Source organism: Ahaetulla prasina, chromosome 1, assembly GCF_028640845.1.
Source record: "Ahaetulla prasina isolate Xishuangbanna chromosome 1, ASM2864084v1, whole genome shotgun sequence".
Lineage (NCBI taxonomy): Eukaryota > Metazoa > Chordata > Lepidosauria > Squamata > Colubridae > Ahaetulla > Ahaetulla prasina.
The window spans coordinates 301,100,828-301,125,212 of NC_080539.1; the positions used below are offsets into that span (position 1 = coordinate 301,100,828).

At 39.0% G+C, this 24,385-nt stretch overlaps 1 protein-coding gene across 1 annotated transcript in view; it reads right to left on the reverse strand.

Moving 5' to 3' along the window:
- Positions 1 to 24,385, reverse strand: part of MAP3K9 (mitogen-activated protein kinase kinase kinase 9) — a 55,782-nt gene that overhangs the window by 15,743 nt on the left and 15,654 nt on the right. Inside the window, exons 5-8 of the mRNA XM_058161935.1 lie at positions 22,510 to 22,685; positions 8,796 to 9,036; positions 7,323 to 7,445; positions 2,238 to 2,391 (exon numbers count right to left, since the gene is read on the reverse strand). Coding sequence (XP_058017918.1) covers positions 2,238 to 2,391; positions 7,323 to 7,445; positions 8,796 to 9,036; positions 22,510 to 22,685 — 694 coding nt within the window. The remainder of the gene's footprint in view (positions 1 to 2,237; positions 2,392 to 7,322; positions 7,446 to 8,795; positions 9,037 to 22,509; positions 22,686 to 24,385) is intronic.

A 24,385-nucleotide genomic window follows, 5' to 3' on the forward strand; every position in this document is an offset into this window, starting at 1 on the left:
AATGCAAGCTGCCCAGAGTTGGGAGGAGTCAAGAGAGGTCCAACTTAAATAAAATAAAAATAAATAATTTGCACACACATATAAAAGGAGTAGAGCCTGAGTCATGACTATTTTCACATTTTTCATCAAAGTGTCTGATCTTGGCTCCTCCCACTAATATAATGCAGATAATTTGTTTGGAATGAATGACATCTATTCATTTGCGCAGGACTGGACTAGGGTTTTAAATTTTTAAATGACTAAATTTTAGCTTTGGTTTTAAATTGGGTTTTATTATTTATATCTTATTTTAAATATTTGGCCTTTATAATAAGTTTTTTAGATGAATGTTTTATTTTGTATAGTTGTGTGTTTTTATATGGCTGTACACCGCCCTGAGTCCTTAGGGAGATAGGGCGGTATAGAAATACGAATAAATAAATAAATAAATAAATAAATAAATAAATAAATATTGTAAATATAGAGATATGCTCATGTGTTACCACTGCTCATAGTTTTATGAGCAGAGAGACACTTCTTTGCTTTCTGCACATTTCTGTATGTTTTAGCCTCACTGACCTGGGCCACCAGTAAGTTTCTTCCCGAGTCAAAAAAAAGTACAGGGCAGGTTTATTTTTACAGGTAATCCTCAGCTTATTTCCATTTTTTAAATGGCCATTTGAAATTACAATAACCTCAGAAGGCATGACTTCTGACTTGTACTTGCACTTTACATCGTTGCACCATTCCCTCAGTTATGTGATCACAATCTGTGAACTTTTTTGCCTACTTTCAGCAAAAAATGCACTTTTGTTAATGATTGCGTGATTTGTTTAACAGCCATGGTGATTTGCTTAACAACCACGGTAAAAATAATTGTGAAATCAAGTCTGACCTGATTGAAGACCACAACAATTTACAGTGAAAATGCTGGTCCCAGTGTGGTTGTAAATGGAAGATCACCACTTCTGAAAATATTCTTTTTCCAATCTGATAGATAGGATTATTATATCACTTTTCCAAAGCTTAAAAAATTAGGAAATTGCCCAGCAATCATTTCCATGAAATTGGATACCAAGAAAAGGTTATGAAACATATCTTCTTCACTTTATGCCTGATGAAAATTCAAATCATAAGTTTCTGAGAGTACTTTTTACAGCTACCTGTTAAAACATGTGTCCCTAATCCCTACTCCATGGCCCAACACTGGTCCAGGGCATGCCAGAAACTGGGCCACACAACAAGCATAGCCCCATTTGCGGCATGCAGGTGGCATGCAAAACCATGCCCCCTCTGGTCTGTGGAAAAACCTCTCTCTACGGAACCAGTCCCTGGTGCCCAAAAGCTTGAGGGCCACTGTGTTAAAAGATATCAAACTGCCTTTACAATTCTTTGGAGGTTTTTCTTGGTAAGTGTTGTGGTCCGCCATCAGCCAGCAGAGCTAGCAATGGAGTCAGACAGTGATGAGGCTGAGGAAGAACATGGGCTAGTCCTGGAGGCTGGGGAAGGCCCAGATGAGGGCTCTGCATTGGAGGCAGAGGTGGGGCCAGGGCCATCAGGGAGTGATGTGCAGACTCCAGAGCCTCCAGAGGCTGACAGTAGTGAGGCAGAGGAACAGGCGGAGCATGTTCCTAATGCACGCATGAGAAGAGCTGCCACAGGCAAGAGTAGCTCAAGCAAAGAGGACAACTCGGGATAGGGCCAAGAGATGATTGGCCCCTCCCATAAGGCTTAAAAGACCAGCAACAGCATTCGGGCTCTTTGCCGGAAAACAACATTGATAGCTTTGTCTTGTTGCATTTGTTTTGTATCTGTGTCTTCTGAACTTTTGCCAAGAAAGGCCTTTGGCAGGTTGCCTAATTGGACCAAGGTTGTGATAGGACTGAGGAATTGTGTTGGGAGGAATTTGCTTTAGTTTAGTGGAACTACACTGAGAATGAGTTAATTCTCAGCTGTATAATAAAGTTTGTTTGTTTTTACACTGACTGAGTTTTCTACTACCTACTTGAGCCTGGGTCACAATAGTTAAGATTTTCAGAAATGGTTTGCCACTGACTTCTTCCTAGTGCTGATAGTGTGTGACCCACTTAAGGTCCCTCAGCTGGCTTTGTGCCTAAGACAGGATTAGAACTGACAGTCTCCCGATTTCTAGATTGATGCCTTTAACTAGTATATCAAACTAGCTCTCTCTATACATATATATAACCACCCAGATATACACTGAAAACTCATGACACAGGAGCAGATGTGTTTCTTACCCATCCTCACTTGATGTTAGCTCCTTGCTGCAAAGAGAACCTGGCCCCCATGTCCGACCCTTTTTCTTCTGGCCTCTTTTTTCTTCTTCTCCTTCCTCGTCTTTCTGGAACACAGAGCTGCGTCCCCAGGTTTTGCTGCTTTCCCCAGGGGTTACTGAAGATAAGAAGGCAAGATTGGAGAAAGAAAAAAAGGAAGAAGTAACATTTTACACTTTATAAACTCTAAACTAGACTTATTTTTGAAAATTCACAAACCCCAATTGTAATTGTTCACAGACATTCTCAGTCAGCTTAGACAGGGAAAATACTTTTTCAGAGGGAAGGCAGCCATTTGCTCTCTCTCTCTTTTTTCTCTTTCTCTTTTTAAAAGATGTATATTGAAGGAGAGAACATTTCTCATGGAAATAAAACTCAGTCTCAAATAATACAATGAAATAGCAAAAGATTGCTGCAAGAAGTTGAAAGAAAAAACCCTATAGAGGATAAATATCCAAACATACTTATTATCAGAGATGGGCTGCTGCTGGTTCAGACCGGTTCGGGAGAACTGGTAGTTCTGACCCTGCCCACCCACCCTGACGCTATCCCATCTTATAGTGCCATGTTTCTGAAGCCGTGCGCATGTGTGGAAAACCACGCATGCTCACATTTTTGGTGCTGGGTGAACCGGTTGTTACAACCGGCAGCAGCCCACCACTGCTTATTACGCTCTGCAAATGGAATAGGGGTTTCTTACTATTAAAAGCATTGGCCTTTTCTCTTTTTAAGAAAAATGCTGCGAACAGGGCCAATTACAGCCAAGGATGGTAAATATGCTTTATTTCTTCAAGAAAATTGTATCATGCTCTCTATACTTGATTAAAGGTCAGACTACTTTACATATATCTGTTCCAGATTTTGTTTTTTTAAAGCTAAATAAGATATCCTCTTCACCTCTGAAAGTTCATACCAAGCTTGTGATAATCAGTTTGAAACTGATGCACTGGCATGGGAGAAAACCTTTAAAAACAAACAAACGAACAAAGCAGAACAGATTTTTGTTCCATCTGCATTAAGACAAGTTATGAAAATCATAAGTCAATGTTGTACCACGTAGTGACAGACAGAATAAGAAGCGGAGACTATATGTTAATTAAGATGTACCATAAGTCTTAAAGATAGGTTCTTCATGGCTTTGAGAAATAGGTAGCTTTCTTGTTCTGATGGGATATGCAGTCTAATTGCAGAATTACTATTGTTACTAGAAGTTAGGAAGCTGGTATCAGAGAACAGACTACTTGTGGCCGTTCTTATATAGGGATAAGTTAGTATCAGGGATCCTCACACTGGCAAACTCACACTCCATTATCGTAATGTCAGGCTGTTGCAAATATTAACAACAGCAATTTATATTTTTAATTCCCAGTGACTTTTGGTGGTCTTTTTAATCTGAAAATAAAAGCCAGTGCAAAATGCAGTAGCCAAATTATTACTGTGTGCTGTGTTTAATCATTGCCAAAACATACTGCTGTTAAAAGAATTACATAATTATCAATTTGCTTTGGCCAGCAAACCCATAAAGCTTTGTACAACACAGAAAATACAAAATTGTCCCACTAGAGGCAAGAATACTTTACATCATTGTTATACAACACTAAAAGATGCTTATCGGTCCTTACCACGAGCAGCTGTGGGACACTGATCATTGCATGATTCACCTTGTACCTGCTTACAGGCAAAGACTTAAAACCACAAAACCAGCAATTAAATCAGTGATGACCTGGATGGAGGAGGTAAGGTTAAAGCTAAAGGCCTGCCTTGACTGCCCAGATTGGAATGTTTTTGAAAGTACCTCTGCAGACTTAGATGAACTCACAGAGACTGTAACATCATATGTCAGCTTCTGTGAAGACCTATGTGTACCCACCAGGAACTTGCGATTATACAGTAACAACAAACCTTGGTTCAGAGCTAAACTTAAGCAGCTATGTCATTCCAAAGAGGAAGCCTACAGAAAAAGTGATAAAATGCTGTAAAATCAGGCCAGAAATGTATTAACAAGGGAGATCAGAGCAGCAAAAAGAAGCTACTCTGAAAAGCTAAAGAATCAGTTCTCAACAAATGAACCAGAAAACATGTGGAAAACTCTTAAAAATATCACTGGCTATGGCAAATCTCCTTCCCAAGCTGAAGGAAATCAGCAACAGGTTGATTTCCTGTTAAGTTGACTTTGGAAATATACAAATAGAATGAGACTACTGCCTTACACACACACTGTAAGCCACCCTGAGTCTTCGGAGAAGGGCGGGATATAAATGTAAACAAAAACTAACAAACAAAAACAGGCAGATGACCTGAACATGTTTTACTGCAGGTTTGAAAGGAAACTACAGCCACCTATCTCCGCAACCCACATCTCAGACACACCAACAACAGCCAATTCTCCTACAACTGACCCCATCCCATTTTGTTCACAACCCCTAGTGATCACAGAAAAGGAAGTGGATCTATTTCACAGGACCTATTTCACAGACAGAAGCCAGGAAAAACTCCAGGCCCAGACAAGATAACTCCTTCTTGCTTAAAAGTCTGTGCTGACCAATTGGCCCCCATCTTCACCCGTACCTTCAATAAATTGCTAGAGATGTGCTATGTTCCTTCTTGCTTCAAACGCTCTACTATCATCCCAGTGCCGAAGAAGTCCACCATGAAGGAACTGAATGACTACAGACCAGTTGCTTTAACATCTCTAGTCATGAAAACCTTTGAAAGGCTAGTGCTGTCCCACTTGAAAACCATCACAGATCTGCTGTTAGACCCCTTGCAATTTGCATACCGAGCAAATAGATCAACAGATGATGCTCTTAATATGGCTCTGCATTACATTCTACAACGTCTTGAATCTCCGAAGACCTACGCAAGGGTCCTCTTTGTAGACATTAGTTCAGCATTCAATACCATCATTCCAGACACTCTTCTAACGAAGCTAAACCAGCTACAGATACCTGAACAGACTTGTAAGTGGATCACAAGCTTCCTAACAAACAGGAAGCAGTAGGTGAAGCTAAGCAGGATCACATCAGATACCTGTACAATTAGCACAGGGGGCCCCCAAGGCTGTGTGCTCTCCCCATTTCTCTTCTCTCTGTATACCAATGCCTGCATCTCTAATGATCCATCTGTTAAACTACTGAAGTTTGCAGAGGACACAACAGTGACCAGTCTCATTTGAGACAATGAGGAATCCGCGTACAGATGGGAGTTTGAACAACTAGTCTCATGGTGCGACCGGAACAGTCTGGAACTGAACACACTCAAAACTGTAGAAATGGTGGCAGACTTTAGGAGAAACCTTTCCATACTTCCACCTCTTACAATACTAGACAACACAGTATCAACAGTAGAGACCTTCAAATTTCTAGGTTCTACGATATTGCAAGATCTAAAATGGACAGTTAACATCTAAAACGTCATCAAAAAGTACAACAAAAAATGTTCTTTCTGTGCCAACTCAGAAAGCTCAAACTGCCCAAGGAGCTGCTGATCCAGTTCTACAGAGGAATTATTGAGTCTGTCATCTGCACTTCTATAACTGTCTGATTTGGTTCTGCAACCAACAAGACAGACATAGACTTCAGAAGATAATAGAACTGCAGAAAAAACAATTGCTACCAACCTACCTTCCATTGAGGACCTGTATAATGTGAGAGTCAAAAAGAGGGCTGTGAAATATTTACAGACCCCTCACATCCTGAACATAAACTGTTTCAATTCCTACCCTCAAAACGACACTACAGAGCACTGCACATCAGAACAACTAGACACAAGAACAGTTTCTTCGTGAATGCCATCACTCTGCTAAACAAATAATTCCCTCAACACTGTCGAACTATTTACTAAATCTGCACTACTATTAATCTCATCATTCCCATCATCCATCTCCTTCCACTTATGACTGTAACTTTATTGCTTGTATCCTTACGATTTATATTGATATTGATTGTTTCCTGATTGCTTATTTGTACCCTATAACTATCATCAAGTGTTGTCCCTTAGAATTCTTGATGAAGGTATATTTTCTTTTATGTACACTGAGAGCAGGGGTGAAATGCTCCCGGTTTGGGAGCAAAGCTAACTGAGGAACTCTGGGAGCTGAAGTCCACAAGTGTTAAAGTGGCCAAGGTTGGAGACCTCTGATCTAGCGCAACCCTGCTCCAGCAGGACATTGCTAGTGAGTTTCTCTCTTTTGATCCCCCAGTCACATAGCCATGCCCACCCAGTGACATGACCCCCCCACTAAGCCACGCCCACCAAGCCTTGCCCACAGAACCGGTAGCAAAATTTTTTAAATTTCACCCCTGACTGAGAGCATATGCACCAAGACAAATTCCTTGTGTGTCCAATCACACTTGGCCAATAAAAAATGCTATTCTATTCTAAATAGAATGATTGGCTTGGCCACCATAATGATTGCCCTAGGCACTCCTGATTATGGTACAATCTTTGAATATTCATTTGACATCAGTCGGAAAGAATTTTGGAATGTTCTCATCCTGTAAAATAAAATGCTCAAACTCTAACTCATATTCATAAATGTAGTTGCCTTAGTGTTTAGAGAATCATGATGACAATTCTCATATTCACTATTTACATGTTTTACCTTACCATGTATCTATTTATTGTATACCATCTACATTGATTATACCTGATAGTGTGTATGTATGTGTGTATGTACGGATATGTACCAGTATATATTCCCCTCACATAACTGTTTCTTTTCTGCCAAAAGTTAGATATCTCTACAGCAGCTTTAAAGACCCTACACAAGCTCTACATCTTATAGATATTGTGCCCTGCAAGAAAACAAGTGACAGCTATGCACATCTATTTAAACCCATAATGTTAAGGATAAAATGACAGAAAGATGGAAGCAAGCAATCAGTTGTTAAAAACAAATTATAATGAGACACAACGAGGCCATCAAGATTAGCTAAAAACAAAACTCCCCGATATAGAAAACAACATGATCTCTTTATTTAAAACAGAAATTCACAGTTTCATATTAGCACTGGACATTTTTTATAAATTGCAATTAAAATTTCTTACACTGGATGGCCCTGAGTCTAGGAATGATAGTAGGGCTGGCAGGAGGACTAGCACAGTTGTTGATCAAATTTTTTCTTTTATCCATGGTTGGAGATGCCTGCACGGTGAATTTGTGCTGGAAATCTGTTATGGAAGGAAACGTAAAGAAGGAACTTAGTAAAGTAATGCTAACACTGAAAAGATATACAGTGCGGTACTGTGTCATTCACATATATACTTTAGTCTGCTAATACACTATCTTCAGTTGGGAATTTAGTATTAATCCTGCAACATTGACAATAGAAAACATTAAAATTATATGTGTTTTTCAATTATTAAAATGTTAGAGTCATGTCTTCTTCTGTATTTAATTTATTATGTAACACGTTACACAGATAAGTTAGTTAATGAAATGGTAAAGTACTTTTTCTAGAAGATACAGTATGATGATGTATTAAAATGATGTATTAAAATTCATCTCATGCTGCAGCTTCAATAAGCTAATTCAGAAGAGAGGAAGGACAGACATTGCTTTGATGGGAAAATGCTGCTAAATTTGCAAAAGTTCCGTATCACAAATGCTTATTGGCGATGTTCAAAATAAAATAATTTGTCCCAGCAAAATTCAGCACTAATTTGAAAATACTTCCATTGGACTTGGACCAAATCAGAGACAGTCTACTTTAATTTTGGCTAAGCCTGAAATGATATTAAGGGAACAGGATTTTTTTTTCCTGTGTCCACTTGTTAACACTGCAAAGTTATAAAGGTCAGAACATATTTATTTATTTTTTTCAAAATGTGATTTTATTTTGGGGTAAACCTTTAGAGGAAGTGAAGGCCACTTAATAGGAACTTTTCAATACTATTTAAAAAAAAACCTGTACATTCCAAAACATTTTTGGTTGGTAGACTCAGTTTCTCTTATATGCGGATCAAAACTGTTCCAATTGCAGATTGATATTGAGTTTATATAAATTTGGAAAGGATGAAGAAGGTATCTTAATCTTACTTATTGCTTGGTGATTACAATCGATCCCTTAATTAGAAGTTATAGAAGATTTTTTTACAATCTGATTTTTGGTTTAAAAATTAACATAGCAATTGGCAGTAGCTATCTGGGCTGAAACCTAAAAACTAAATAGAGTTGAATCTTAATACTTTGATGGGAGACTGCCAAAGAATATTAGGGCTATAGGCTTGACCAAGACAACCCACAAAGGATGTGCAAGAGGCATGCGCAGACAACAATATATGGCGCATTACTGTGGAACCGGTGGGCGGTTAGAAAATTTTACTACTAACAGAGATACAAAAGTGGGCGGTAGGTATAAAAAGGTTGACTACCCCTGGTCTAGACCTACAAAGTCACCAGAAGTCTAGCTTCAATTAAAGAATGTTTTAATTGTAATCAGATAATTATTCACATATTTTCATGACTAAAGAAATCTAGAAAGAAGCAATAGTTAGTTTATTTTGTTTTGATAAACGCACCAGAGGGAAGACTGATGTGATTGCCATCTTTCAACTTGAGCCGATTTTTCCTGAATTTGCCCATGCGTTTTCTCACACGGGGCTTTTCCTGGCACAGTTGGTGGATGATGATATTGAGTTCCCTTTCCAAAATATCTATTTCTCGTTCTGCCAACTCTTGCTCACGTTGCCGTAGTAGTTCTTCATGGTTTTTCTGTTGAACTGCTGCTTGTTTTAACTCTTCTTCCCATGTCCGCAATTCCTACAAGAAAACAAGTCCCAAACCAAACTAAAAATTGGGGTAGCAAAGTCAACTAGAACTAGGCTCAGAAAACAGAGCCGATATTTTGAATTTGCACATGGTAGTTAACAACTTTTCAATACATATAATTTGAATAATTAAAGATCAGTGATTTGAACGAATCATTTAATTTTTTAAAATCAGAATAGTGTTAGCTTTATCTCTAAAATGAGTCAGTAATCAAATTTCAAAACAACTACAGGTAATCTTCTCTTACCATCCACAACTGAGGCTGGAATTTTGGTCATAACTTATTTCAATAGTTATGCAGGTTCACCCATGATCTGACTTGATTTTTCAAATATTTTTGGGATGGTTGTAAAGTGAGTCACCAGAGACACTAAATAAATCATGTGACTGTTAAACAAGTCACATGATTGTTAAGTGAATCCAACATATCCAATGGGTGTTTTTTTTAACCATTTTGTGCAATGGCAAAAAATACCACAAATCATTGTCACATGACTGTGGCGCACTGCAACGGCTTATTAATGCAGCAGTCATTAAGTTGAGAATGGGTTGTAATTTATTTTAGTCTGTTATAACTTTGAACAGTCGTTAAGTGAGGACTACCTATATGGTGAGAAATGTAAAAACTGAAAGAAATGTTCATACATTGAGTGGAAATCACATTATCTAGCTAATTATAAAATAGAGTAGACAAATAACAAGCAATAGAACTATTATTCTGCGTGACTCACCACCGCAGGGAGACGGAACCAATACGTTGGTTCCGTCCCAGGCGCCTGATGGACCCTGAGAGGTTCCAGACGGAGCTTGGGCCGTTTCCTGAGGATCTTGCCCACGGCACAACTGAAGAACTAGTTGCGGGCTGGGAACAGGCGGCGGCTGGGGCTTTGGACCGTGTCGTGCCTTTGCGGCCTCTGACCCGGCGCAGATCTCAATTAGCTCCTTGGTTTTCTGAGGAGCTGAGAGAGATGAAACGCCGGAGAAGACGCCTAGAGAGCGCTTGGAGGTCCAGCCGTTCCGACGCTGATCGGACACTAGTTAGGTCTTTTTCAAGGACCTACCTAGTGGCACTGAGGCGCGCCCACGCTTCCTCCCTCATTGCGTCGGCAGATAACCGCCCGGCCGCCCTGTTTGGGTAACCCGCCTCCTTCACCAGGGGAGCGGATGACCTACAGGGTCACTTCCAACTGTGTTAATCTGTTAACTCTACAATTCTGTTTAATAGAATCATAGCAGTAGAAGTGGTTATCTATGCCATTTAATCCAACCATGAACTTATTGCATTGGATTATCTACATATACAAAAAGAGAACTTGAATACATGTGTGTAAACAATAATAATTAAGACAACTGCATGTGTTGATTTTTTGAAATTGATTATGTGCCCTCAAGTTGTTTTCAACTCTTAGCAACCATAAATTTTCTCCATGACAATCCTGTCCCTAACCAGATCTTCCAACACACACTCATCACTACTATAAGTCCATTCCTTGATGAACGTATCTTTTCTTTTATGTACACTGAGAGCATATGCACCATATTCCTTGTGTGTCCAATCACACTTGGCCAATAAAAATTCTATTCTATTCATCTTGCTTCTGGTTGTCTTTGTCTTTTCTTCTACCTTTCACATAATGGCTTCACATATTGTATAGGATAATTTGGGCCTGGTTATTTGTTCCTTGAATGAGAACTCTGGATTGTTTTGTTTGATGATTCATCAATTTGTTTTTGTGACTGTCCACGGTATTCTCAGGAGTCTTTTCCAGTACCAAAATTCAAAAGCATAACATAACATAATAACAGAGTTGGAAGGGACCTTGGAAGTCTTCTAGTCCAACCCTCTGCTCAGGCAGGAAACCCTACACCATTTCAGACAAATGGATATCCAACATTTTCTTAAAAATTTCCAGTGTTGGAGCATCCAATACTTTTTCTATCCTGCTTCTTCAAAGTCCAACTTTCACTTCTATAGCTTGTCACAGAAAATACCATGGCTTGCACTGTTCAGATCTTTGTAGATACAGCCATATCATTGCATTTCAATATCTTTTCCAAGGCTTTTATGCTTGCTTTATTAAATGTTAGTCTGGGACATATTTCTTGACTTGTTCCTTTATACTGTTGATATTTGATCCCAAATTGGTAATATCTTCATTGCCAATTCTAAGACTGATTGTTCTACCTGCTGTCATTAGTTTGGTCTTCTTTATATTTAAAGAAGTCTCTCCCCCCCCCCTTTATTATTATTTTGTTTTTGCTGTACTCAACTTTTATTACTAGATCTTGCTGATCTTTTGCTTTTTTGGCTATAGGTAAAAGCATCATTTGCTTTTTCTCTCTCTAGTTTTAAAACCACAATCATTTTCTAATTGAGCTTCCCTCCACATATTTCAGCAGGTGGGTTAAATAAATGAGAAAGTACCCTATTTCCCCTAAAATAAGACATCTCCTGATAATAAGCCCAATCGGGCTTTTGAGTGCATGGCAATAAGGCCAAGTGCTTATTTCAGGGTTCAAAAAAATATAAAACAAAGTCTTACTTTCGGGGAAACAAAATAGCAGTATTTCAATATTTGAGGGACTGCCACAGAGAGGAGAGGGTCAAGCTATTTTCCAAAGCATCCGAAGACCAGACAAGGAATAAGGGATGGAATCTGACCAAGGAAGGATTCAACCTACAAATAAGGAGAAATTTTCTGACAATGAGAACCATCAACCAATAGCTTGCTTTCAGAAGTTGTGGGAGCTTCATCAATGAAGGCTTTCAAGAAGAGATTGGACTGCCATTTGCCAGAAATGGTGTAAGGTCTCCTGCTTGGGCTGCGGGGGGGAGGGTTGGATTAGATGACCTACAAGGTCACTTCCAACTGTGTTAATCTGTTAACTCTACAATTCTGTTTAATAGAATCATAGCAGTAGAAGTGGTTATCTATGCCATTTAATCCAACCATGAACTTATTGCATTGGATTATCTACATATACAAAAGAGAACTTGAATACATGTGTGTAAACAATAATAATTAAGACAACTGCATGTGTTGATTTTTGAAATTGATTATGTGCCCTCAAGTTGTTTTCAACTCTTAGCAACCATAAATTTTCTCCATGACAATCCTGTCCCTAACCAGATCTTCCAACACACACTCATCACTACTATAAGTCCATTCCTTGATGAACGATCTTTTCTTTTTATGTTCTTTGGTCTTCTTTATATTTAAAGAAGTCTCTCCCCTTTATTATTATTATTATTATTATTTTGTTTTTGCTGTACTCAACTTTTATTACTAGATCTTGCTGATCTTTTGCTTTTGATACCATCGACCATGGTATCTTGCTGCGCCGGTTGGAGGAGTTGGGAGTGGGAGGCACTGTTTATCGGTGGTTCTCCTCCTACCTCTCTGACCGGTCGCAGACGGTGTTGACGGGGGCAGAGATCGACCGCGAGGCACCTCACCTGTGGGGTGCCGCAGGGGTCGATCCTCTCGCCTCTCCTGTTCAACATCTATATGAAGCCGTTGGGCGAGGTCATCAGTGGCTTTGGGGTGAGTTATCATCTGTACGCTGATGATACTCAGCTGTACTTCTCCACCCAGGCCACCCCAGCGAAGCTGTCGAGTGCTGTCCCGTTGTTTGGAGGCCGTGCGGGTCTGGATGGGGAGAAACAGACTCAGACTCAATCCATCCAAGACGGAGTGGCTGTGGATGCCGGCATCTCGGTACAGTCAGCTGCACCCGCAGCTGACTGTTGGGGGTGAGTCACTGGCCCCGACGGAAGGGGTGCGCAACTTGGGCGTTCTCCTGGATGGATGGCTGTCATTTGAAGACCATGTGGCGGCAGTCTCCAGGAGAGCTTTTTACCAGGTTCGCCTGGTGCGCCAGTTGCGCCCCTTTCTGGACCGGGGTGCCTTATGCACGGTCACTCATGCTCTCGTCACTTCTCGCCTGGATTATTGCAATGCTCTCTACATGGGGCTACCCTGATGGGAGACTGCCAAAGAATATTAGGGCTATAGGCTTGACCAAGACAACCCACAAAGGATGTGCAAGAGGCATGTGCAGACAACAATATATGGCGCATTATTGTGGAACCGGTGGGCGGTTAGAAAATTTTACTACTAACAGAGATACAAAAGTGGGCGGTAGGTAGAAAAAGGTTGACTACCCCTGGTCTAGACCTACAAAGTCACCAGAAGTCTAGCTTCAATTAAAGAATGTTTTAATTGTAATGATAATTATTCACATATTTTCATGACTAAAGAAATCTAGAAAGAAGCAATAGTTAGTTTATTTTGTTTTTGCTGTACTCAACTTTTATTACTAGATCTTGCTGATCTTTTGCTTTTTTGGCTATAGGTAAAAGCATCATTTGCTTTTTCTCTCTCTAGTTTTAAAACCACAATCATTTTCTAATTGAGCTTCCCTCCACATATTTCAGCAGGTGGGTTAAATAAATGAGAAAGTACCCTATTTCCCCTAAAATAAGACATCTCCTGATAATAAGCCCAATCGGGCTTTTGAGTGCATGGCAATAAGGCCAAGTGCTTATTTCAGGGTTCAAAAAAATATAAAACAAAGTCTTACTTTCGGGGAAACAAAATAGCAGTATTTCAATATTTGAGGGACTGCCACAGAGAGGAGAGGGTCAAGCTATTTTCCAAAGCATCCGAAGACCAGACAAGGAATAAGGGATGGAATCTGACCAAGGAAGGATTCAACCTACAAATAAGGAGAAATTTTCTGACAATGAGAACCATCAACCAATAGCTTGCTTTCAGAAGTTGTGGGAGCTTCATCAATGAAGGCTTTCAAGAAGAGATTGGACTGCCATTTGCCAGAATCCAAACCACAGAAATTATCTGCATTTCTTTGGTTTCCATCTAAATGGTGATTTAGACTCTGCAGTTTACTTATGGTAGCACTTCATTAAATAGCTCCAGAGATTAATTTGCAGATAGAAAAAGGTCTTGTATTTTAAATTGATTTTTAACTGTGTATATTTATTGTTTTTTATCTTGGCTGTACACCGCCCTGAGTCCTTCGGGAGAAGGCGGTATAAGACTAATAAATAAATAAATAAATAAATAAATAAATAAATGCGTTTTCAGCTCACGGCGGAAGGTCTGAAGGTCAGGCAATTGACGCAAACTAGGGGAGTTCGTTCCAGAGGTGAGCCCCACAGAGAAGGATCTTCCTGGGGCCGCCAGCCGACATTGCTTGGCGGACGGCACCTGAGAAGTCCCTCTCTGTGCGAGCGTCGGGTTGGTGGGAGGCATGAGGTAACAGCAGGCGGTCCCGTAAGTACCCAGGCCCTAAGCCATGGAGCGCTTTAAAGGTGGTAACCAAAACCTTAAAGTGCACCGAAGACCACAGGCAGCCAGTGCAGCCTGATGTGATTGCCATCTTTCAACTTGAGCCGATTTTTCCTGAATTTGCCCATGCGTTTTCTCACACGGGGCTTTTCCTGGCACAGTTGGTGGATGATGATATTGAGTTCCCTTTCCAAAATATCTATTTCTCGTTCTGCCAACTCTTGCTCACGTTGCCGTAGTAGTTCTTCATGGTTTTTCTGTTGAACTGCTGCTTGTTTTAACTCTTCTTCCCATGTCCGCAACTCCTACAAGAAAACAAGTCCCAAACCAAACTAAAAATTGGGGTAGCAAAGTCAACTAGAACTAGGCTCAGAAAACAGAGCCGATATTTTGAATTTGCACATGGTACTTAACAACTTTTCAATACATATAATTTGAATAATTAAAGATCAGTGATTTGAACGAATCATTTAATTTTTTAAAATCAGAATAGTGTTAGCTTTATCTCTAAAATGAGTCAGTAATCAAATTTCAAAACAACTACAGGTAATCTTCTCTTACCATCCACAACTGAGGCTGGAATTTTGGTCATAACTTATTTCAATAGTTATGCAGGTTCACCCATGATCTGACTTGATTTTTCAAATATTTTTGGGATGGTTGTAAAGTGAGTCACCAGAGACACTAAATAAATCATGTGACTGTTAAACAAGTCACATGATTGTTAAGTGAATCCAACATATCCAATGGGTGTTTTTTTTAACCATTTTGTGCAATGGCAAAAAAATACCACAAATCATTGTCACATGACTGTGGGGCACTGCAACGGCTTATTAATGCAGCAGTCATTAAGATGAGAATGGGTTGTAATTTATTTTAGTCTGTTATAACTTTGAACAGTCGTTAAGTGAGGACTACCTATATGGTGAGAAATGTAAAAACTGAAAGAAATGTTCATACATTGAGTGGAAATCACATTATCTAGCTAATTATAAAATAGAGTAGACAAATAACAAGCAATAGAACTATTACTTTTCATCAAGTCCATATTCACTACTTGTCTGATTTGCCAGAATCCAAACCACAGAAATCATCTGCATTTCTTTGGTTTCCATCTAAATGGTGATTTAGACTCTGCAGTTTACTTATGGTAGCACTTCATTAAATAGCTCCAGAGATTAATTTGCAGATAGAAAAAAGGTCTTGTACTTTAAATCTTTAGTTATACTCAGTACCACCTTTGGAATTTGATAACAAGCCCTTTTTAAACTTCTCTCATGTTTTAGGTAATTTTTATTGTCATGAGCTTTTATTTTTTAATTTTAATCTGTTAACTCTACAATTCTGTTTAATAGAATCATAGCAGGAGAAGTGGTTATCTATGCCATTTAATCCAACCATGAATTTATTGCATTGGATTATCTACATATACAAAAAGAGAACTTGAATACATGTGTGTAAACAAATAATAATTAAGACAACTGCATGTGTTGATTTTTTGAAATTGATTATGTGCCCTCAAGTTGTTTTCAACTCTTAGCAACCATAAATTTTCTCCATGACAATCCTGTCCCTAACCAGATCTTCCAACACACACTCATCACTACTATAAGTCCATTCCTTGATGAACGTATCTTTTCTTTTATGTACACTGAGAGCATATGCACCATATTCCTTGTGTGTCCAATCACACTTGGCCAATAAAAATTCTATTCTATTCTATTCTATTCTGTTCTGTTCTGTTCTATTCTATTCATCTTGCTTCTGGTTGTCTTTGTCTTTTCTTCTACCTTTCACATAATGGCTTCACATATTGTATAGGATAATTTGGGCCTGGTTATTTGTTCCTTGAATGAGAACTCTGGATTGTTTTGTTTGATGATTCATCAATTTGTTTTTGTGACTGTCCACGGTATTCTCAGGAGTCTTTTCCAGTACCAAAATTCAAAAGCATAGCATAACATAATAACAGAGTTGGAAGGGACCTTGGAAGTCTTCTAGTCCAACCCTCTGCTCAGGCAGGAAACCCTACACCATTTCAGACAAATGGCTATCCAACATTTTCTTAAAAATTTCCAGTGTTGGAGCATCCAATACTTTTTCTATCCTGCTTCTTCAAAGTCCAACTTTCACTTCTATAGCTTGTCACAGAAAATACCATGGCTTGCACTGTTCAGATCTTTGTAGATACAGGCATATCACTGCATTTCAATATCTTTTCCAAGGCTTTTATGCTTGCTTTATTAAATGTTAGTCTGGGACATATTTCTTGACTTGTTCCTTTATACTGTTGATACTTGATCCCAAATTGGTAATATCTTCATTGCCAATTCCAAGACTGATTGTTCTACCTGCTGTCATTAGTTTGGTCTTCTTTATATTTAAAGAAGTCTCTCCCCCCCCCCTTTATTATTATTTTGTTTTTGCTGTACTCAACTTTTATTACTAGATCTTGCTGATCTTTTGCTTTTTTGGCTATAGGTAAAAGCATCATTTGCTTTCTCTCTCTCTAGTTTTAAAACCACAATCATTTTCTAATTGAGCTTCCCTCCACATATTTCAGCAGGTGGGTTAAATAAATGAGAAAGTACCCTATTTCCCCTAAAATAAGACATCTCCTGATAATAAGCCCAATCGGGCTTTTGAGTGCATGGCAATAAGGCCAAGTGCTTATTTCAGGGTTCAAAAAAATATAAAACAAAGTCTTACTTTCGGGGAAACAAAATAGCAGTATTTCAATATTTGAGGGACTGCCACAGAGAGGAGAGGGTCAAGCTATTTTCCAAAGCATCCGAAGACCAGACAAGGAATAAGGGATGGAATCTGACCAAGGAAGGATTCAACCTACAAATAAGGAGAAATTTTCTGACAATGAGAACCATCAACCAATAGCTTGCTTTCAGGAGTTGTGGGAGCTTCATCAATGAAGGCTTTCAAGAAGAGATTGGACTGCCATTTGCCAGAAATGGTGTAAGGTCTCCTGCTTGGGCTGCGGGGGGGAGGGTTGGATTAGATGACCTACAAGGTCACTTCCAACTGTGTTAATCTGTTACACCCTTGTCCAGGGGTCGGTTTCACTTACCTTTGCTACTGGTTTGCTTATGCGCACACCACTTCTGCACATGCGCAGATCATATTTGATGATGTCTGGGCGGGTGGGCAGAGCAACCCACCATTGCCCTTGTCACACTCCTTTTCTAACCTGGAGGCAGTCTGTTTTGCCCTATTATGTCTGTACTGTAGCTTTTTGTCCTGTATATTGTTTTTCATGAAGACAATGAAATATTCTGGGATTCCTATTTTTCTGAGCACATTCCATAACTTGGCATGATTGAGGCAATCAAAAATCTTTCTATCATGAATGAAGCACATTGTGACTTCTTTTTTATGTTCTTTGGTCTTCTCAGTTACACATGTACATCATTGATAATGTCTCATGTTCCATGGTCTTTTTTAAACTCAATCCAATCGCCTTTCCCTTTATCCATGTAGGGCTGTAATCTGAATGTATGTGTGTGTGCATGTAAGCCAGATTCATTTAACAACCATGTTACTAACATAACTGCAATGACTCACTTAACAACTGGGGCAAGAAAAATTGTAAAATGGGGTATTAATATTATTATTATTATTATTTATTAGATTTTTATACCGCCCTTCTCCCGAAGGACTCAGGGCGGTTTACAGCCATATAAAACAATAACAGTATACAATTAAAACAGAGAATTAAAAAACTTATTATATAATTGGCTGAAATGTAAAACGTTTAAATCTAAAAACCCATTAAATTTATAAAAATTAAAATTGATATTTAAAATTTAAAAATTTAAAAAAATTTAAGCCAGTCCCGCTCGAATAAATAAATGCGTTTTCAGCTCGCGGCGGAAGGTCCGAAGGTCAGGCAATTGACGCAAACTGGGGGGGAGTTCGTTCCAGAGGGTAGGAGCCCCCACAGAGAAGGATCTTCCCCTGGGGGCCGCCAGCCGACATTGCTTGGTGGACGGCACCCTGAGAAGTCCCTCTCTGTGCGAGTGTACGGGTCGGTGGGAGGCGTGAGGTAACAGCAGGCGGTCCCGTAAGTACCCAGGCCCTAAGCCATGGAGCGCTTTAAAGGTGGTAACCAAAACCTTAAAGTGCACCCGAAAGACCACAGGCAGCCAGTGCAGCCTGCGCAGGAGCAGTGTTACATGGGAGCCGCGTGCGGCTCCCTCTATCAGCTGCATTCTGAACTAACTGAAGCCTCTGAGTGCACTTCAAGGGGAGCCCCATGTAGAGAGCATTGCAATAATCCAAGCGAGAGGTGACAAGAGCATGAGTGACTGTGCATAAGGCATCCCGGTCAAGGAAGGGGCGCAACTGGCGAACCAAGCGAACCTGGTAAAAAGCTCTCCTGGAGACGGCCATCAGGCGGTCTTCAAACGACAGCCATCCATCCAGGAGAACACCCAAGTTGCGCACCCTTTCCATTGGGGCCAATGACTCGCCCCCAACAGTCAGCTGTGGTTGCAGCTGACTGTACCGGGGTGCCGGCATCCACAGCCACTCCGTCTTGGAGGGATTGAGCTTGAGCCTGTTTCTTCCCATCCAGACCCGTACGGCTAAAACTCACTTAACAACTATCTTCCTTAGCAACAGAAATTTTGGACTCAATTACAGTTATAAATTGAGGACTACCTATATCCAGAATAAGTCTTTTCACATAACTGACATAGTTTGGGCTATGTGTTCCATTCTGTCTCACAATGACCTTATCTAGAATTGTCTTTCATAATTGAATATATTCCAGTTTCAGCTAAGCTGGCTGAGGAACTCTGGGAGTTGAAGTCCACAACTCTTAAAAAAGCCAAGTTTGCAGACCCCTGAACTAGACCATATTTATCTAAAACAATTTTATTTAGAAACAAGTATGCATTTTACTTTCTTAATTATTCAGTGTTAAGGTTTCTTCTCATGGGAAGTAGAATTCAGATTTAATAAATATAGTTCTGTCTGTATTGTAGAGAAATCTACTTTACTTGCAATGGATTCTGAGACAGAAGTGGTTAATTGTTTATCGAAGTAACAGTTCCCATCTAATTACCTTTTCCTTGGCTCTGAGTTGGTCAAACATTTCCTGGATCTCAATTTTCCAATCTTCTTGCAGGGAATGAAATGATTCTTTTGGCATTTCAAAGAAACCAGATTCTTCTATATTGGTTAGTTTATTCAAAATATTTGCAAAGGATGGTCTTGAATGAGGATCAGTATTCCAACAATCTAAACAGGATAAAGCCAACAATTCAGTAGCTACAATAGTACAGTATTTGTGAGGCTGTGGTAATGAACTATGCACTTAATTACTAACATTCCATATAATCATTTCAGTTACCAGTACTGTACATACTCAAATGTCCTCTTTTGTTAGAATATATGTGCAATGGTATGTGAAATGACCTTGGAAGACGGGAAAGAGGTGGTGCCTAAGGAATGATCAGATAAGAGAGGGCATAGCCTGCAGCTGCGTAACAGGCAAAGAAACTCCCTAACTTCTCAGGCTATAAAAAAGAAGAAAAAAAAATTATCAGACTTGAAATGTTCTGTTATTATAGTCTTCTTAAATCATCTGATTGTATTTTCTGTCTGATCTACCTGGGAAGGCTGACATCAGTCTTGCAAGGGAGGTTCCTTTTGGAGTTTCTTTCTGTGCCTATTATGTAGCTGTAGGCTATGTTCTGTCTACTGGAATGGAATGTGTGTATGTATGTGTGTGTGCATGTAAGCCAGATTCATTTAACAACCATGTTACTAACATAACTGCAATGACTCACTTAACAACTATCTTCCTTAGCAACAGAAATTTTGGACTCAATTACAGTTATAAATTGAGGACTACCTATATCCAGAATAAGTCTTTTCACATAACTTACATAGTTTGGGCTATGTGTTCCATTCTGTCTCACAATGACCTTATCTAGAATTGTCTTTCATAATTGAATATATTCCAGTTTCAGCTAAGCTGGCTGAAGAACTCTGGGAATTGAAGTCCACAACTCTTAAAAAAGCCAAGTTTGCAGACCCCTGAACTAGACCATATTTATCTAAAACAATTTTATTTAGAAACAAGTATGCATTTTACTTTCTTAATTATTCAGTGTTAAGGTTTCTTCTCATGGGAAGTAGAATTCAGGTTTAATAAATATAGTTCTGTCTGTATTGTAGAGAAATCTACTTTACTTGCAATGGATTCTGAGACAGAAGTGGTTAATTGTTTATCGAAGTAACAGTTCCCACCTAATTACCTTTTCCTTGGCTCTGAGTTGGTCAAACATTTCCTGGATCTCAATTTTCCAATCTTCTTGCAGGGAATGAAATGATTCTTTTGGCATTTCAAAGAAACCAGATTCTTCTATATTAGTTAGTTTATTCAAAATATTTGCAAAGGATGGTCTTGAATGAGGATCAGTATTCCAACAATCTAAACAGGATAAAGCCAACAATTCAGTAGCTACAATAGTACAGTATTTGTGAGGCTTTGGTAATGAACTATGCACTTAATTACTAACATTCCATATAATCATTTCAGTTACCAGTACTGTACATATTCAAATGTCCTCTTTTGTTAGAATATATGTGCAATGGTATGTGAAATGACTTTGGCATTTCAAAGAAACCAGATTCTTCTATATTAGTTAGTTTATTCAAAATATTTGCAAAGGATGGTCTTGAATGAGGATCAGTATTCCAACAATCTAAACAGGATAAAGCCAACAATTCAGTAGCTACAATAGTACAGTATTTGTGAGGCTTTGGTAATGAACTATGCACTTAATTACTAACATTCCATATAATCATTTCAGTTACCAGTACTGTACATACTCAAATGTCCTCTTTTGTTAGAATATATGTGCAATGGTATGTGAAATGACTTTGGCATTTCAAAGAAACCAGATTCTTCTATATTAGTTAGTTTATTCAAAATATTTGCAAAGGATGGTCTTGAATGAGGATCAGTATTCCAACAATCTAAACAGGATAAAGCCAACAATTCAGTAGCTACAATAGTACAGTATTTGTGAGGCTTTGGTAATGAACTATGCACTTAATTACTAACATTCCATATAATCATTTCAGTTACCAGTACTGTACATATTCAAATGTCCTCTTTTGTTAGAATATATGGAGCGCTTTAAAGGTGGTAACCAAAACCTTAAAGTGCACCCGAAAGACCACAGGCAGCCAGTGCAGCCTGCGCAGGAGTGGTGTTACATGGGAGCCGCGTGCGGCTCCCTCTATCACCCGCGCAGCTGCATTCTGAACTAACTGAAGCCTCCAAGTGCACTTCAAGGGGAGCCCCATGTAGAGAGCATTGCAATAATCCAAGCGAGAGGTGACAAGAGCATGAGTGACCGTGCATAAGGCATCCCGGTCAAGGAAGGGGCGCAACTGGCGAACCAAGCGAACCTGGTAAAAAGCTCTCCTGGAGACGGCCATCAGGCGGTCTTCAAACGACAGCCATCCATCCAGGAGAACACCCAAGTTGCGCACCCTTTTCATTGGGGCCAATGACTCACCCCCAACAGTCAGCTGTGGTTGCAGCTGACTGTACCGGGGTGCCGGCATCCACAGCCACTCCGTCTTGGAGGGATTGAGCTTGAGCCTGTTTCTCCCCATCCAGACCCGTACGGCTAAAACTCACTTAACAACTATCTTCCTTAGCAACAGAAATTTTGGACTCAATTACAGTTATAAATTGAGGACTACCTATATCCAGAATAAGTCTTTTCACATAACTTACATAGTTTGGGCTATGTGTTCCATTCTGTCTCACAATGACCTTATCTAGAATTGTCTTTCATAATTGAATATATTCCAGTTTCAGCTAAGCTGGCTGAAGAACTCTGGGAATTGAAGTCCACAACTCTTAAAAAAGCCAAGTTTGCAGACCCCTGAACTAGACCATATTTATCTAAAACAATTTTATTTAGAAACAAGTATGCATTTTACTTTCTTAATTATTCAGTGTTAAAGGTTTCTTCTCATGGGAAGTAGAAAAGAATTCAGATTTAATAAGTATAGTTCTGTCTGTATTGTAGAGAAATCTACTTTACTTGCAATGGATTCTGAGACAGAAGTGGTTAATTGTTTATCGAAGTAACAGTTCCCACCTAATTACCTTTTCCTTGGCTCTGAGTTGGTCAAACATTTCCTGGATCTCAATTTTCCAATCTTCTTGCAGGGAATGAAATGATTCTTTTGGCATTTCAAAGAAACCAGATTCTTCTATATTAGTTAGTTTATTCAAAATATTTGCAAAGGATGGTCTTGAATGAGGATCAGTATTCCAACAATCTAAACAGGATAAAGCCAACAATTCAGTAGCTACAATAGTACAGTATTTGTGAGGCTTTGGTAATGAACTATGCACTTAATTACTAACATTCCATATAATCATTTCAGTTACCAGTACTGTACATATTCAAATGTCCTCTTTTGTTAGAATATATGTGCAATGGTATGTGAAATGACTTTGGAAGACGGGAAAGAGGTGGTGCCTAAGGAATGATCAGATAAGAGAGGGCATAGCCTGCAGCTGCGTAACAGGCAAAGAAACTCCCTAACTTCTCAGGCTATAAAAAAGAAGAAAAAAAATTATCAGACTTGAAATGTTGTGTTATTATAGTCTTCTTAAATCATCTGATTGTATTTTCTGTCTGATCTACCTGGGAAGGCTGACATCAGTCTTGCAAGGGAGGTTCCTTTTGGAGTTTCTTTCTGTGCCTATTATGTAGCTGTAGGCTATGTTCTGTCTACTGGAATGGAATGTGTGTATGGGAGACCTTGAGGAATGAGAGGAGATGCTGCCTAGGAAACAATCAGATAAGAGAGGCAGGAGCCCCCAGTGGCTTAATGGTCAGGGAAAGGAATTTAGGAAGAATCCATCCTAATGGATCAAGCAATTAAAACTGCTGGAAGGAAATTTGTACCTTCAAGACTTGCAAGATTGATGTCAGCCCTCCCAGATAATCCAGGCAGGAAATAGGACTAGATGAACTAATTCTACTTTATTGTAAGACTTCATTAACAAAATCTTGCAAGTCTGCTCACTAGTATTTCAAAGAGGCTTAGTAAATCATAATTTTATTCAGCTACCAAAGACTCACATTTTATCTGCTGTATTGCCTTTTCCTTGTATTATAATTAATATCCTAAATTCTACTTAGTCCAAAGCACCTTAATCCAATATGTATGTGCATAAAATTACACCCATAATTCTACTTTAGCTGACTTCTCTGTTACTTAGTAAGTAAAGATATACTTCTGCCAAATTCAAAGCACATACTGATGCCGAAAATCTCATAAATCCAAATGTTTCAAGTATGATATACCCTGAAACATTTCTTCTGATGAATTAAATATAATTCAAAGAGGTTTCTACCACAGTGTTTAATGGATGCTATCACTTCCCACCCAAGGTTCTCATTTACACAATACAGGTAGTCCTCAACTTGCAACCATCCGTTTAATTATCATGTGATGTTACAATGGAGCTGAAAAAAGTGACTTATGACCAATTTTCATACTTATGACTGTTGCAAGCATCCCCATGATCACGTGATCAAAATTCAGACTCTTGGCAACTGGCTTGTCCCCAAGGTCATATGATCACTATTTGTAACTTTCTAAGAAGAAGGCTTCCAACAAGCAAAGTCAATGTGTGAAGCCTGATTCGCTTAATGATCACACACTTCACTTAACAACTGTTAAAAGTTCACATAACAATTGTTGTAAAATGGGGCAAAACTCACTTAAGCACTTTCTTGCTTAGCTACAGAAATTTTGGGCTCAAATGTAAGTCAAGGACTACCAGTAATTCTATATCGTAACCATGATATGATTTAGAATTATCATATCATTCTAGATTATATATTCATAGATACAAGCAGAAGCATAATTGTTCTAGAAAGAGCAAAGTGACCTATTCCCTATTTCTCAAGTACCTGCACAAGTAGTTTATGGTCTTGGTTATTAAAATCAGCAGATATTCAGAG